Here is a 17,371-nt window from a genome sequence, read left to right on the forward strand (position 1 = left end):
TCCAAGTATGCCCTGAGAGGTTTGTGTCGGTGGCCTAGCGACTGTCGGGTACGGGCACGGTGGCATAGTTTGCCAATGTTGCCAGGAGTGTGGAGTTGCTCCGGGTTGATAGGCGAGTAACGGTCCCCATGGAGTCTGCGGATGATGTGGAGTTCCCCCTCTGCCCCGTCCAAACGTAGTTCTGCCTCGACCACGGCCGCGTCCGCGGCTTCGACCTCTTCCCCGATCAGCTGTGCTTTCTGTTTGTTGTTATGCGAGGCTTCATGTGATGTTTCTGTCTTTGATGCAGCAAGGAGAGCAGCCCCTGCGCTTTAAGCAGCGTGGAGTGCATGAGCAGCCAAGTCGGTTTCCTCTTGGCAGAGTCTTGAGCGACAAACATTGAATTCGGGTAATGGGTCGGTGGAACGGATTACGGTGGCCACGGTTCGATATTGCTCCGTGAGGCCCCCAAGAACCTGTAAGACCAGTTGGGTTGGAGATAGAGGGACATCTATGTTAGCCAGTTGATCGGCTAAAATCTTCACTTCTTGGCAGTACGAGGCCATATCTTTAAAATATTCGAGACAGGTGTTATTCAGTTTCGATTGGAGATGCAAGGCCTGAGCGCTCTTGTTATCTTGAAATAAATTCTCCAAAGCGATCCAGACTTCATGTGCAGTAGTATTTTTCTTCATCACCGTTTGAGTAAGATTAATGGATATCGTGCCATATATCCATTGTAGAACGATAGCGCCAATGCGTCTCTATTCTTCCTCGGTTTGAGGAGGGACAGCAGGACCTTTGTCTTTGTCTGTTGAGGCCGATGCAGCAGGTTTGATACGAGGCAGGAGGTGGTCGGACACCTAATGAGCAGTACAGTGGATCTTGAAAAGTTCGGACCATGTTACGTATTGGGCGCTTTCGTTGTCGAGGGTTAACGTAATGAAATTCCGGATATTGGTAACGGTGATGGCAGGGTGAATGGGAGAGGCCATTGAATGTTGCTTGTTAGGGAGAAGAGAAATCCGGCAGAGAAGAAAAAAAAGTAGCGGAAGGAGGGAGGCGATGGGAGAGAATTAGGGTTTAGGATCTATAGGTATGATACCATGATAGAATTATGATTGGAATCGTTTTCCCATTCTCATTAATTCAGCCCTTTAAATAGGGAATTACAAATACAAGAGATTACTCTACATTAAGATAAGATCATCTTAATTTATACAAATATTATACAAATATTATTAGTTACGATTGTTATCTATTAATATCTAACAAATTTAAACAACATAATGAACTACAACATTTATGGAAGCAATACTAAAGGGGCAAGAGCTTTTATGAAGGTAGTAAGATCAAAGATGAACAAAAAATAAAACTTTGATTTTGATGGCCCAAAAAAGGCAACTGATTAAATAATCCCCTTTTGACCAAAACAAAGGCCAAGTTCTTGAGAGCTTAGAGCTGACCGTGGGCCGGGCTTGCTATTTATCTCCATCCATCACTACTTCTTCTCCTGCTAGTAAAACATATAGTTTTGAAATCAGTTAGTTGTTTGGAGAAATTAACATGTGCCTGTCACATCCATTAACTAACCTCTGGTTTGGATTCTTCACCCTTGGGCTGGTTTTCATCACCTGAAAACAAAATTCTTGACTTATCAGTTCATATACTATGTATGCAGTATGCGTGTACGATTATAAGGTAGAGGCCGAATCAGGCCAGATTGAGTAGTTGACCGATAAAAACATTTTTGTCATCTTTAAAAAAGGTCTTACAAACAATTGTTTTCATCATCTGAAGAAACTCGAACCGAATCAAATTTGATTTATGAATCTGAATGCAGTTTTTCCCACTCTAGCTTCTTGCTAGAGGAGTGGTTTTGTAATATTTTAATGGTTTTTAATGTGTATAACATAGACATTTGCATGTAAGAAGTAAAATTTTTTAAAATATGAGCCATTGATAGAAAAGTTAACGATTTAGATTTTTTTTTTGTTCTCAAAATTAATTATTTCTTCTGTGATGAATCATTAACTAATCATGTAAGAAGTAATTTTTTTTAAACTATGAACCATTAATTATTCATATGTAAACAGGTCACACGTGCATGATCGATAAATAAACATAGTAAAACAATTGTGTAATTTAAGTATGTGAAAAAGTATGAAGTACCTCCATCCTCAGGCAAATCAGAGGTCCAGAGAGTGAGGTTATCTCTCAATAACTGCATGATTAATGTGCTATCCTTGTAAGATTCTTCACTTAACGAGTCCAAGTTAGCAATCGCCTCATCAAAAGCTTGTTTAGCCAAATGACATGCCCTGTAAATTACTTTACAATCAAATTCACTTACATTTCTTCAGTAGCTTACCCAAAAAAAAAAAAAAAGTTCGAAAATTACCTCTCGGGTGAATTCATAATTTCATAGTAGAACACAGAGAAATTGAGAGCAAGGCCAAGACGAATCGGGTGGGTTGAAGGGAGTTCTTTATTTGCAGCAGCAGCTGCAGCCTACATACAATGGTATTATATGATTAAGAAAAACAATATAAATAACATAGTTTCTCAATTATAATATTAAAATATAAAACATGCCTCATAGCCTTTCAATGACTGTTCAGCAGCATCCTTTCTTTCCTGATCTGTTTTGAATTCAGCAAGGTACCGATAGTAATCACCTTTCCTGTATCCACATGACATAATAAAAATATGAAAACATAAAAGATACTTGGCACGCATCAACGAATACTAATACGCTCCAGCGTTCTTAATAACATTTAGTTCCTATGAGACGTATAACTTTTGCAAACCTCAGACCTGTCACACCATATAAAGCAAACTTTCACATCATATGACCTTATATGACTTATAACATAACACATCACTGTCACACCAGTCAATTTCAGATTTTCAATAAGGTTATACGAGCCCTTATAGAAACTCTTATGACACCTTAAACAGGCCCGCATATACATTTTCGCCATATCAAACAGTCCGTATGAGGTTATACCGTATATGGCATGTATAACATGTCAGTGGTGTCCATATAGATCTACCTCACTTAAGCTTCTAAACTAACCAAATGAGCACGCACAGGGCATGTTTGTGTTCGTTTAATTTTAATCGTACGAAGTTACTTGTTCGTGTTCATCGATAAGAAAATGAACGTGCCATGTGCATTAATGTCCGTTCGCTAATGTTATGAGTGAATGGTTCACGAGGGTAAATGAACAAAACTAACTGAGCAAACACCAAACGTAAATATCGATCTATTGGGCCTAGAAAAATAATAAAACTAGACTAAATTGTAATGGATGATATTTTTATTTAATAAACATTGTAATGAGCCTAACAATTAAAAAGGAATATATAAACGAACAAAAAGATACAAATGTAAAATAACGAACACAAACGAACGTTCACGAACATATATTAACGAACGAGGCGTGCTCATGTTCGTTCGTCTAACTAAATGAACGAAAGTTATGTTCATGTTTGTGCCTTCGTTCGTTTATTGAATATACAATCATAAACATACTTCCTGCTGGATGGTTCACGACCAGATTCACTGAACAATTGGTTATGATGATAGAAAAAAAAACAATAGGGTGATCATTCAACACAACTCACATCTTGTAGTAGAAAACAGTAGCTTCTCCCGAGCCAGAAGAAGGTATGAGATGCTTATCAATAATCTCAAGAATGTCGCTGCAAATTTTGGCAAGTTCATCTTCAACCTTTTTGCAATAGCCTTTAATTAGATTCACATTGCTTTCATTTCCCTTTGATTCCTCTTTTTGTTCAATCGATGACATGATACGCCAAGACGCTCTTCTCGTACCAATCACATTCTTGTATCCAACTGTGCAGGGGTATGGTACTAAACCCGGCTTACGACCTTAATTTATTATGTCTGGCTTATTTTATTTTATGGACTAATACAATATTATTGGGCTGAGGGGGTTTTGTGGAGGTAACCCTAACTGGGCTAGGCCCATTAGGGTACCATGATGGTGGCCATGAGGCTCCCTATATAAGGAGGTCTCCATCTCCTTATTAAGGGTTGGTTGTTGAGGTTCTCAATAAGAGCCACCACCATATTTTTGTGTCTGTAAACAAGAGATCCTCGAGATTTCTTAGCAGTCACCTCCACACCCCCAAAAACCATTGCAGATCTCAAGCTACCAGAGAAGAAGATCGAGTCGTGGTTCGTTCATCTCGAAGACCGGGGAATATCGTCATGGATCAGGTCAGATTCATTTCATGTTTCTACATTGGCGCCATCCGTGGGACGGCAACGAGCTACCCTTCGATTTTCGTCTCGGTTCTCAGATCTGTTCATCCAAGAAAAATCCAGATCTGGAAGTTTACAGAAAAATGCTTCAAGACTTGTTCTATTAAAGCTCAAAAAGATCCATAGATCTAAAAGATGCTTCCAGATCTGTGCAAAAATGAAGCTGAAAAAGATTTGTAGATCCAAAAAAGAAACTACCTGATTCGGACGGTCAAGCCTCCGGATCTGTGATGGTTTTAAATTCTCTCAACTCCGAGCTTCAGATCCATCTAGATCTGGTTTACAGATCTAGATCTAGGTTATAGATCTAGCGAACAAGACTCCCGACGCCGTGCATGCGCGCCTGCGAGTCATCACTCCGCCGCCATGCATGCGCTCCCGCATAAACCAACATGTGGGTTGGAAGATGACTCCATGCCTTTGGCGTAGAAGACTCCACCGCTATGCATGCGCGTCCGCAAAAACCCACCATGCGGGTCGGAAGACAACTCCATGCCTTTGGTTTTGCGCAGAAGACGTCACCACCATGCATGCGCGCCCGCGAGTCACCACTCCGCCGCCATGCAAGGGCACTGCGGAGGATCAAGATTCTGCTACCATGCATACGCGCCACCGGAGATCAAGTCTCCGCTTCCATGCATGCGCAGTGCCGAAGATCAAGACTTCGCCACCATGCATGTCACATCGGAGGAACACTCCTCGCCATGCATGTGCCGCCTCGGAGGAAGCCGCATTGGAGGAACACTCCGACGCCTTGCATGCGCAACCCCGCGGTTCAACAACCCGCCATCATGCATGCGCGCCGCTTCGGATGATGTATTCCGCCGCTATGAACAGGCGCCCTGCGAAACAACTCCCGCCATGCATGCGCGCTCAACTCCCGCCATGCATGCGCGCCCAACCCCAAAAAGACATTCTTAATCGCGGAGAAGGTGACAAGAAGGAAGGCGGCGGAGAGCCTAACAGACCTTTACCAAGAATATGGCCTCCCCTCACCAAACTAATATGCTTTCTATTACCTTTTGCATACATGTTTCACACTTCCCTTTATTAATTTTGAGCAATATGACAACATTGTATTGACATCAAACTAAAAATAAAACGAAGTAAAACATACATGCGCGAGCTCCAAGCTCAGACGCGTTGACGGGTTTTAACTCTAAAACGTCAGGGCCTTAGCCCAATAATATGAGCCTTAGCTCAAATTACTCATAGCATCCATCCTACGTATTGCGCAGCTGGACCATAAAAATACCTAAGCACAACTAAGGCAAAACACATGCCAAAGCATAGTTGTTAAGGTCTCAGGTCGGGGCCGCGCATGGGATTATAATGGATATAGGCAGAGTAACACATACTGACACGTAAAGGCTAAAAAACTCATTCATAATTCCCTATAATAAATGCACGATAACGTCGCGCAAAAGAGGAATAATGAAATGCCAAGGCACGTGTCAGCATATTCAGAATATCGCAAAATAACTTGAAATATGACAACTGTTAAGGATTAAGTAAAAATAATTTCCTTACAACCTTGTTCAAGTTTCAATGTGTAAGCATGCCTTATATTCAACAAGCACACGCATGCGCCACCGCGGTTCGATACACCGCCACCACGCATGCGCCACCGCGGTTCGATACACCGCCATCACGCATGCGCCACCGCGGTTCGATACACCGCCATCACGCATGCGCCACCGCGGTTCGATACACCGCCATCACGCATGCGCCACCGCGGTTCGATACACCGCCATCACGCATGCGCCACCGCGGTTCGATCCACCGCCATCACGCATGCGCCACCGCGATTCAATACATCGCCATCACGCATGCGCCACCACGGTTCAGTACATCGCCACCACGCATGCGCCACCGTGGTTCAATACATTTCCACCATTCATGCGCACAGTCGCGGATTAACATTCCGTCAACATTCATACGCGCCACGACAAGTGAACCTCGCCACCGCGTAATGTCATTGCGCCACCACGCGTACACGCCACCGCAGATAACCATCTGGCCGCCATGGTGCATGCCACCATGCATGAGTTCCACCGCCATGAAGCAGCAGCGCGCCATCACGCATGCGCGCTGGCGCCGAGCACACGAAGGTCTGACAACGTCTCCATCTCTGATGCATGTCAACAACCAACCACGTGCATTGACGATTCGTTTTAACGAAAGGGATGGAATTTCGCGCAACGCGCGTACAAGAAAAGAAAAAGAAAAAAACAAGCCCTATTAAAATAGCAAACTATTAAGTCGCGAGACAAAACACATTAGACTGGGGGGGGCTTGAAGGGGTATGCACCCGCCTTAACATCGAGTGGGGCGGGTCAACCCACAAGATATAGACAAGAGGCTTGAAATCAGGATGTCATGAAGACACAAAGCCAAAACCTATGCGCGTGGCGCATATCACATATGCTCACGCATCACATATGCTCACGCATATCACATCTGCGCGTGGAGCATATCACATATGCTCACGCATATTACATATGCTTACGCATATCACATCTGCGCATGAAACATCTGCGCGTGAGAATAAAGAGAAGACCTTGCGCATCCCCGGGATAGGCGCATAAAGGACAACACAACAAATGAGACAATAGTCTAATCCAAATCAGGATAAGGAAAACCATGATTGTACTCATCAGACAACCTTCCAGAAGGTATCTTTTAAGGAATAAAGAATGTGCTGATGTTGACAGCTGTCAATGAAGGGTGGACAACTCAGCAAAGCCCATGTGCCACCGAGTGATGGCACATGGGTCAGATGAAATACCTTGGTCAGAGAATAATCAATGAAAAGGCACCAGGTGTCCTAAGTACACGTGGCGCGAAGCAATAGGAGGAGGCCAAAAAGGCCCTAATTGGGTCTGAGCCCAATCATTGGAAACCCTAATACTATAAATACCACACCACCTCCACAGTTGGAGCCAGGCAAGAAAATATATTCTAAGTCCTTTACTCATTTTCACAACACACCGCCATGCATGCGCCCGCGGACCAACACTCCGCCGCCATGCATGCGCACTCACGGATCACCACTCCGACGCCATACAAGTGCGTTGCGGACGAACTCTCCCGGCCATGCATGCGCCGCATTGGAGGAACACCCCGACGCCATGCATGCGCAGTGCTGAGGGTCAAGACTCTAACGCCATGCATGCGCACGCAACCCTTCGCCATGCATGCGCGCTTAACTCCCGCCATGCATGCGCGCTCAACTCCCGCCATGCATGCGCGCTCAACTCCCGCCATGCATGCGCGCTCAACTCTCCGCCATGCATGCACACTCAACTTTCAGCCGCTATGCATGCGCGCCCGCGGATCACCACTCCGCCGCCATGCATGGCTCAACGTTTAGTTTCGCAACACTTTTCATACTTTCAACCATCTCTGAAATAAGGAATCCATCATATGATTTAAATCATTGTTAGACCAACATTTCAACCGAAGATCAATCATTCTGTCTAACATTTTGTACACCAAAGTTTTGACTCAGTATTCATAATACAACATGACATAAATCAATACAACATTCCAGATTGATATAATAAAATGATTGAAGATCAATTTAGCAATACAAATGCATGCTACAAAGTACAAACATAAGTACATCGATACTGACGAATCTACACTACATTATAACAGCAGGTTAAAAAAACTGCACTACATCCAAAACCAACAGATGAAAATAATAGCACCGGACCACCGGTCCGTCCCCTTAACACTTAATTACTGATAATTCTATATACATTAGGTTAAAAGAACACACTCACACATAATTCTTCACGCATTAAGCTAATCGCTAGGGCTGTAAACAAAGTGAACCGAACCGAATTAAACAAGGCCTTGTTCATGTTCGACTGTTTGTCCATTAAGCTTTTATCGGTCAAGCAAACAATTTACAAACCCGTGTTCGTTCATTAAGAAAATAAACTCCGTGAACGGTTCACGAACACAATAGACAAGGTTTTATTTGATTTGGCTAACATAAACGAACTTATTTTTATTATGCCCTGCTTGCGATGCGCGCATATAATGCATATATGTGTGGGCCATTGGGTGGGCAAAAGTGAAATTGTACTAATTTTGACGTTATTTTACTAATTTCGTGAAAATAACGTTAAAAATGACGGAAAGTTAATCAGGCATCATGTGGTGGCGTTAATAGACAAAAGACAAGGGTATATGCACCAATCGGCCTGAGTCTCGATGGTTGAGTGTTATGTGCCTTATGTCCAAGGCTTGATGCAAAATCACTATCGAGCCAGTAGTCTCACCGGAAGCAGCATCTCTATTACTATGGGGTAGAGGTAAGACTGTCTGCATCTTACCCTCCTCAGACCCTACCATAGCTTTGCTATTGGTGGGATATACTGAGTACGTTGATGATGATGATGATGAAAGTACAAACAGAAACTCAGCTTCTTTTCAGTCCATATCACTATTACAAGCATAAGTACATCGATACTGATACTGATAATTCTATATACATTAGGTTAAAAGAACACACTCACACATAATTCTTCAAGCATTAAGCTAATCGCTAGGGCTGTAAACAAAGCGAACCGAACCGAATTAAACAAGGCCTTGTTCATGTTCGACTGTTCGTCCATTAAGCTTTTATTGATTAAGCAAAACAGTTTACAAATACCTAACCAAATGGAACTTCTTGTATGTGTTCGTTCATTAAGAAAATGAGTTTGTCCATGAACGGTTCACGAACACAATACACAAGGTTTTATTTGAATTGGCAAACATAAACGAACATATTAATTATCGATGTTCATGAGCACATTTGAACGAACATGACCAAATTCGGATCACCAAACGTCTGGTTCGCTTATAGGACTAATGATCGCAACTACAACAACATTCCAATGAACCTAACAGCATCAGGTTCATCTCATAAAACAAATGCACAATATTCACACACACACACAAACCAATATACGAAATAATCCATACCAAATCATATCAAATTCTACAGCAATATTAATATTACTACCGCTAGACGATCGATTTGAAATCAAAAACAGATTAGGTTATAAATTATACCTTTGTAACGCTCGGCTTGTTCTGCGAGCTTAGCTTAGCTAAGTAAGCGTGATTTTCTCGTTCCTTTTCGTTAGACATTTTGCTGATCGATTGATTCCTCGAAATCGATTCGATTTATTGAATCACGAACTACTAGTGTTTAAGATCAAATGTGGAAGATAGTGTTGATAGAGGTTAGTTAAGTTAGTTAGTTAATTATTATGAAAGACTTGACTGAGTTTGTTTAAATATATATGTGGAGAATTTTATGGCGCGTAAATCGTGTCTCCAGATCCCAATCTCTCGGACCCACCCTTGTAGTTTTTTTTAACCCGGCACACGTTGGTTTTAGAGTTTGGCTTGGGCGTTCTTCCGGGAAACCATACCAGCTACCATTTGGCGGTCGTTGTGCCGTCATAAGAGCATGATTCTCTAGCGTAACACACTATTGGACGAAAACCCGGGTTAACTCGGGATTCGAACTGCCAACCTTAAACAAGGACTTACAATGAAACTTGGGTTTCTACTGAAGAGCCCAAGCCTCGTACCACTAGACCATAAGCGGTGGATATGCCCTCTTTGCTATTATTAATTATTTATTAGCCATCATATGTATTTAATTTATAAAAAGGTATGTAAGCATAGTTCATTTTTATGGTTTAAAGTTATGTTAACAACTCCAACATGTTACAAGTTAACTAATGACTTTAAATTATTTATTGTAAAAGCCATAATAGGTGAAACCAAAATTGTGTAGGAGATGGTGTGAAATAATAATGTCTTAATGGGCGATGGGGCTTATAAATGGCTTCCATTGTTGAAAAATACAATGCGAGAGACGTGATTTTCATGGTACATAACCAAATATACCCGCGGGTTTCTCAATACATAGTACGGGTTAGCACCACTTGGATTTCACTACAGGGTTCATCTTTGGTGTTATGGAGTTTTGGATTTATGGTAAAATGTAACAAACGGTCTGAGGTTCGTTGTTGGGTGAATAATCCCTTAGATATCGTTGAGTCGATGATACAAAACTTACCATTGTTCTTGAGGATGGTGAAAAGCTTTTAGTGTGTTCTTTTCAAAGTGGAAGATTAAGGGGGTGTTTGAGATTCCTTATTTTCATCAACTTATAACTTATAAACTTTTTGAAAAGTTAATAAGGGGTATAAGGTGTTTGGCAAACCATAAGGCCTTATGGAGTTTAACTTTTGGACAAGGCAAAATAAAAGGATTTTGAAAAGTTAGGAATATGTAACTTATTAACTTAATGAGTTTGAATTACCTATTACACCCCTCTAACTCTCGAAACCCATTACACTCTTTTTAAAATAGATTGTCCTTTTTAGTCATTTTAGTTTCCCCCAACACATAAGTTAATCCAAACATTTTTTTGAAAACTTCTTCTAAAAAATTCATAAGTTTAGAAGTTATTTTAGCAAAAAGTCCTTTTTCACTTAAATAAGCACTCCCAAACACACCCTAACATTATGTTTCAAATGTATAGTGTTTTCCCAATGAGGCATTGTGAACCTTTTATTACTACTAGAGTGCTGAAGTGTTGCTTACAACTGCCCAAGATTTGCCACTGATAGAGTTGCTACCGACGAACAACTTGCTCCGCCACTCCCGGCATGTTGCTACTTGCTACTAAACTCCATAATTAACTTTCATAGGCCCAGATTTTCTTATTCATCTGCATTTCATGTGACTTTATAATCGGTATCTACTTACAGCTGGTCATATAACTCAAGCTCTTGGTCATAGGTTATATAATTTGGCTTTAAATGCAAATGTTTTGGGAGTTAAATCACCAAAAAGTCAAAAACAATATGCACTAGTTCAATATGAGATATTTGGTTCAGCTATAACCATGTTTTATATCAAAAGCTCCAAGAAAACACTGATGTCGAATACTACATGACTAGTCAGCGGAGATATTTTCATTCAAAATGTAATTTGGAGTTACAAAATTGATCAAGACACGGAGAAATAACATAGAATGAATTGCAATAATCCCTTCAGAAATCTTTAGAAAAAATAACAAATATAAAACAAAAACAAAAACTCATGACTACGTGGCAGCAAAACTTCTCTAATCTACATGTCTTGCAAGTGCTTCGGTAAGTTTCATTTTATCTACAAATATGACATACCAAAAATCGAGCGTAGAGCCTCTCACCTGATACACATTGTTACAAATCTTGTATCATTATTGGCGAACAATACATATTATTTATTGTTGAAAAAAAATGGCCTGGTTAGGTAACGGGTCTTTTTGCGCGGTGTTAATAAAAAAACTTGTGTTACATGAAAGAAGTAGAGTAGTTACCAGAGTTTATAATGTTGGGTGATTGGAGGAACAATGGACCTTCTTTGGTTGCAGGATTCATTTTCTTACAAACGGCTTTTGGCAAACAAGTATTCTCTGGTCACTGCCATTTTCAAGATCAATGACTCTTGCTTCCCAACGAATTTGTGTAGCGATCGAGCGCGCCTTCTCTATGGACCCCGCATCATCTGAAAGAACAACCCATCCCTGGAAAAGAATGAAACTTTGAGCTGGCATTACACGGAGTGAAAGATAGTGTAGAATTGTACAATGACTGCAATTATGCATGGATGAGTTTTACAATGTAACAAAACACTTTAGGCATGGCCCATCAATTATAATATGAAATATTTGAATAAAAATGATTTAGAATGTTAGGTGCCTACATTTTAGTGTTTGATAACCCTTTTTTAAACCCAACCAAACACTTATGTTATGGACGGAAGCCATACCTTCATTCCAATACCCAAAAACCAAATGTTACCTACATGTAATGAGTTAAACGAGTATGTGTACCTCGGGGCGTAGGATACGATCCATCTCCAAAAGTAAGTTTGTGATGCTGCATTGTTCTAGAGTAAGGTATGAAAGGAGCCCGTTTGCATGTAGCATGTCGTATGTCAGTGGATAAGTGGGAAACGGTTCACACCTAGAGTTAAATAGTTTCACATAAGCAAACAAGAAGAGGATTTATAATCATAAGTTGCGTCAATAATTTCACGGATTACTTACCAATCATGCAAAACACCAGCAAAACCTTGATGTAATATTACTGGGAGTGTATTACGAGCGTTAATAGGCACAACATTCATAACCCAAACTGCTTTTCCTTCTTTCAAAAACGCAGCATTCAAACCACCATAATGCGCATTCATATCCATAACATTTCTTATCATATTATATGGAGGCAATGGATCTTCATCACCGGGCCTTTTAGGATGATCAGAAAAAATCAAAGGTGTAAGTAAAGACCAGTAGTTTCTTAATGCTGATAATGAAGATTCAAAATCTTCATCGAGTTCATCTTTCTGAATTCCGTAAGCGCCCAGCTCAGCAGGGGTAAATTTAGAAATTGAAGTCCTGTTTTGAATAGGAACCCATCGTTTGCTGGTGGTCCCGCCCATACAAGAAGCAAGTGGCTCATAATAAGACGGAATATCCTCCTTTTGTTCTATACAAGGAGGAACTATACCCTGCACACTATTATTGACAATGGACCAATTTCAATAACAAATTCCCAAATCTAAAAGAACGGGAAAAAGAGAAAATTATGAATATAGTTTTACTTAGGCATGTAAATGAACCGAACGCTCACTGAATCATTTGGCGGGAAGTTCTTGTATATAATATACGAACGTACATGAACACACGTCTCATTCATTCATTTATGTTCGTGAACATTCGTTCATTTATATTCATTTATGTTTGTTAGTTTACGTTTGTATTAGACCGTTAGTTAAAAACATAAAATATTCTTTTAATTTTTTTGGCATGTTACAACTTAGTCTAGTTTTAATACTTTTTGGCTCGCTACAACTTAACTTAGTCTAATTTTAAACTTTTAATTACTTTTAATTGGTTTTAGCTATGTTATGTTCGTTCATCTATATTCAGTTATCCCATTCATAAACCCCATAAACGAACACAAACAAGATTACCCCTTTTGTTTAGTTGCTTGTGGTCGATAATTTGTTCGTTTAAAAGTTAAATGAACGAACACGAGCATGCTTCATCTGTGTTCATTCGGTTCATTTATGAGCCTACTTTTACTACAAGCCTCACCTAGATAAGTAGCATTGTGGATCAACGGTTTTTTGCCATATGAAAGTTTCTTCTTGTTGGGCTATAAAAGCCCAACAAATTTTGTGGGCCAATTCTTCAATTGGGCTGGCCATGCTTCCTTTCTTTGTACTTAATGAACTTCCATGTAAAACAAAGTAGCCACCAGGCTTTAGTATCCTGTCAGCTTCAATAAGTAACAATCCATCTGATTCATGAAAAATTTGTTAGAAACAAATAGGGTTATAAACAAACCAAACGTGGCATGTTCGTGTCCGTTCAATTAACTTTAACCGGGCAAACGATCGACCACAAACAATCACTCAAAACCGGTTTTGTTGTATTTGTTGAGTTTGTTAAAAAAATGAGTGGGTTCGTTTATGTCTATGCCCGTTTGTTAATAATATAAACAAACAAAGAAACTAAATGAACATAGATGAACAAAAATAACCAAAAAAACATCAATTAAAAGTAAACGTGAAAACAAACATAATAAATCCGTTGGGCCGAAAACATAAAAAACGTAAACGAACAAACACAAACGAGTAAAAATGAAAGAATGTTCACAAACATATGTAAAATTCATGCCGAACGATTCACTGAACGTTCAGTAAATTTACAGGCCAGTGAACAAACAAACTGCACTTTCACCTTAGGTAATGAGTCTTTATCTTTTATACTTTAATATATATGTATCAACAAAAAAAGGTGAAAAAAACATATAAAATACAAGAAAAAGTACCTTTGTCATCCCATAAAATACCACATTCTGCACAGTGAATCATATCATATGATAAAGATGGAAATGGAAGCTGTCTGAAATTAAAATTGCCAATTACTGCTGGAAGGCCTCTTTCAAGAGATATTTGAACTTGACTACCGGTTAACTCATATGCAGCCATACAAACAGTCATTAGTTTCACTGACAGCAAATGAGCCCCGAAGCTACCGAACCCACAACCAATATCGAGAACAATGTGCACCTGTTGCAAGAATTTAACAAGGATTGGTTTCAACTAAGCTACTATTACGTGTTTACTAGTTATGCTTAGGCTGTAAACAAACAGAATGACAAATAAATGGAGTTTTCTTGTTTGTGTACTTTGTTAAGAGAATGAGCTGAATGAAAGGCTTGTGTTCATGTCTGTTTGTTTACCTAGATGAACAAAACATGGTGTTCGTGTTCGTTCATTTATTAAATAAACGTGAACATCAACCTGTTGGGCCTAAAATTATAATAAAACCAGACTAAATCGTAATGAGTGACATTTTAATTTCATAAACCGTGACTAAATTGTAATGGACCTATAAAATTATAGTGAATGTATAAACAAACAAACTTATAAAATGTAAACTAACAAACATAAATGAATGAATGTTTACAAACAAACATAAACGAGCTTACATAAACGATAGATGTGTGTTCTTCTTCGTTCATTTACCTAATGAACAAATGCACATTCATTTACCTAACTGAATGTTCGGTTCAATTATGCGACTGGTTAATAGTTATGCTGTCTATAAACAAAGGTTCCATGAAGCTAATCAAGAAAATCCAGCTGACATCATAAACACAGTCAAGAAAAGTCAACACTTACACCAGCTTGATGAAATTCAGCATCACTCCCAAGCCCTATCATCTCTGCAACTTGGTGGGAGTAATCTTTAACACCGTCAAACATCAAACCGTCATCTGATTGAAAAGAAATTTGGTTCTCTTCCATTAACATCAACCTAAAAAACAGAAAATATTCAAAAATTCAAAAAGCTGTAATAATGTTGATGCACTAGTGAGTGTATATAATGCAACTTTATATTAAAACTCTACCTTTTTGTCATGCTTCCAGAAGACAAGAATTGTTCTTTTGTTATCTTCACATTCTCATTCCAAATCACATCTCTACCAACGGGCCAACTCAGTGGTGTTTTATAATCTTTTGGAGGACGAACCAAACAATATGGTTCGCCTTTTGAAACTTCACAATGTCGATCAAACTCTTCGCCGTTTGTAAATCCAGTCAAAAGGTTTGCAGACACATTATAACAAGGTACATAATGTTCTCTTTCTTTTCCACAAAGTTTAACCTCCTTCAAGTTACTAACTCCTAAAGATAAACTACTTAAATCCAAATAGTCATTTAATGCTTGCTGTTTTAGTCTTCGGTAGCTTGCATGAATATCTGGTTTCATAGTCAATGTGACTGGATTGACCGAGATAGAAGACGGTCTAGATAAGACTATAAGTACAAAAACACTAACAAAACAAAGGATTAACCATATCCTTTGCAGTCTATGCCTAGGGCCAAAAATCAAACATAGTCTTTTGATCAATGGCCTTCTCATATCATCAGGCTTTCAAAAGCACTATCTAAAAGGTTGACCTAAAGTATCATAAAATCTCTTGGAAGTATCACTTAGGAAAGTGTCAATTGTCAAAGGCAAATGTAAGGTATCCACAATCATTACATCTAATTCCTAAATCTCATCTCATCAAACCATGAATCGAGATCAAACATCTATTCACCTAATAATAAACTGATAGCTACTGAAGTAGATGGAGTAATCAATAAGCCTCAGATTGCTCAATTCCAGAAACGTACAGTTAGCAGTTCAATTGCCAAATGCCAGCAGAAATATCTTCAAACCAACCTACAATTGCCATCAGAACTTCGTATCACAACCTAATAACAAGAAATTGCGAGGAAAAAACAAACTAAAAACAATGTCACAAGTGACGACAAAATTATCACAGAATCGAGACGGATCTGAGCCAACTAGATACGAAGTAATTTAATCAAGATAACAGAAACAAAACAGACAAATGCAATGAAATTTACACGGCAAAACTATAAGCACAAAAACACTAACATGACAAAGGATTAATCATATCCTTTGCAACCTATGCCTAGGGCCAAAATCCAAACCTAGTCTTTTTTATCAATGGCCTTCTCAGATCCAAATATCTTCAAATTAACACACAATTGTCATCCTAATAACATGAAATTGCAAAAAAAATAAAAATTATACCTAATTTCACACGAAATCAAGGCGGATCTGAACAAATGATATACCAATAGATTCAACAAATATAACTGAAACAAAACAGGTGCATGAAATGAATATTACAGTTCAAATGATATCAAACACCTATTCACCTAATGATAAACTGATAACTAATAAAGTAAATCGAGTTCAATAGCAGAAATATCTTCACATTAACATACATTTGTCAGCCTAATAACATGAAATTGCAACAAAAAAAATAAAAAATAGACCTAATTTCACAATCAGCACCAAAATTCTCGCATAATCGAGACGGAAACGAGAAACAAACGAATTCAATCAACATAACCGAAACAAAACAGATGAATGCAATGGCTATACAGTTCAACTGAGATCATACACCTAATGATAAACTGATAACTAGTAAAGTAAATCAATGCAACAGATAAGCCTCAAATTCCTCAATTCCAGTACACTAAAGCAGAAATACCTTCAAATTAACCTAAAATTGTAATCAGAGCTTCATATCACAACCTAATAACATGAAATTGCAAACAACTAGACCTAATTTCACAATCAGCACCTAAATTATTATCACAGAATCGATACAGATCCGGACGAACAATAACAAATGCAATGAATAATAATATTAACAGAAATTGAAAACAAGGAGATACGTAAGTACGTAAATGCTAGGGTTTTCGAAGAGCATAATTTATTTACCAGACAGGCGTTAGGTATATTGATTATTATTATTGTGCTTAGATTCGGTTATCATTGACGATAAATGCTCACTCGATATTATTATTAATATTATTATTATTATTAGTATTAGTATTATCATTGACGATCGGAAAGAGAAAGCAGTTTCTATCGGAGGAGAATGACTCCGGTCATTTCGGTTAGTCGTTTCAGAGTTTGTTTTCAAACTT

General features: G+C 38.9%; 1 protein-coding gene and 1 pseudogene across 2 annotated transcripts; both read right to left on the reverse strand.

Annotated features, from left to right (window-relative positions):
- Positions 1–1,249: 1,249 nt before the first annotated feature.
- Positions 1,250–9,421, reverse strand: LOC143627547 (14-3-3-like protein GF14 iota; annotated as a pseudogene). The gene is made up of 10 exons (XR_013152609.1): positions 9,344–9,421; positions 7,618–7,678; positions 5,019–5,026; positions 4,887–4,898; positions 3,610–3,841; positions 2,575–2,662; positions 2,381–2,490; positions 2,152–2,300; positions 1,573–1,613; positions 1,250–1,492 (listed from the first exon to the last, which is right to left on the reverse strand). The product of XR_013152609.1 is annotated as a 14-3-3-like protein GF14 iota (transcript).
- Positions 9,422–11,351: 1,930 nt separating this feature from the next.
- LOC143627620 (putative methyltransferase PMT5) lies at positions 11,352–17,164 on the reverse strand. The gene is made up of 7 exons (XM_077097398.1): positions 15,265–17,164; positions 15,035–15,170; positions 14,179–14,419; positions 13,440–13,644; positions 12,390–12,857; positions 12,174–12,306; positions 11,352–11,864 (listed from the first exon to the last, which is right to left on the reverse strand). The coding sequence occupies exons 1-7, from the start codon at positions 15,777–15,779 to the stop codon at positions 11,715–11,717; spliced, it is 1,848 nt and encodes a 615-aa protein (XP_076953513.1). The 5' UTR covers positions 15,780–17,164; the 3' UTR covers positions 11,352–11,714.
- Between the last annotated feature and the right edge of the window lie 207 nt (positions 17,165–17,371).

This window comes from Bidens hawaiensis, unplaced genomic scaffold, assembly GCF_021521415.1.
Source record: "Bidens hawaiensis isolate Kalapana, Puna unplaced genomic scaffold, B.hawaiensis_p1.1 tig00004685_1, whole genome shotgun sequence".
In the NCBI taxonomy this organism is placed as follows: Eukaryota; Viridiplantae; Streptophyta; class Magnoliopsida; order Asterales; family Asteraceae; genus Bidens; species Bidens hawaiensis.

Coding starts and splice junctions, on each gene's coding strand:
- LOC143627620 (XM_077097398.1), bottom strand. CDS start 15,779: ATGAGAAGGCCATTGATCAAAAGACTATGTTTGATTTTTGGCCCTAGG. Junction 12,307..12,389: donor GCTGGTGTTTTGCATGATTG/GTAAGTAATCCG, acceptor ATTTAACTCTAG/GTGTGAACCGTTTCCCACTT. Junction 11,865..12,173: donor ATCGTATCCTACGCCCCGAG/GTACACATACTC, acceptor ATTCTTTTCCAG/GGATGGGTTGTTCTTTCAGA.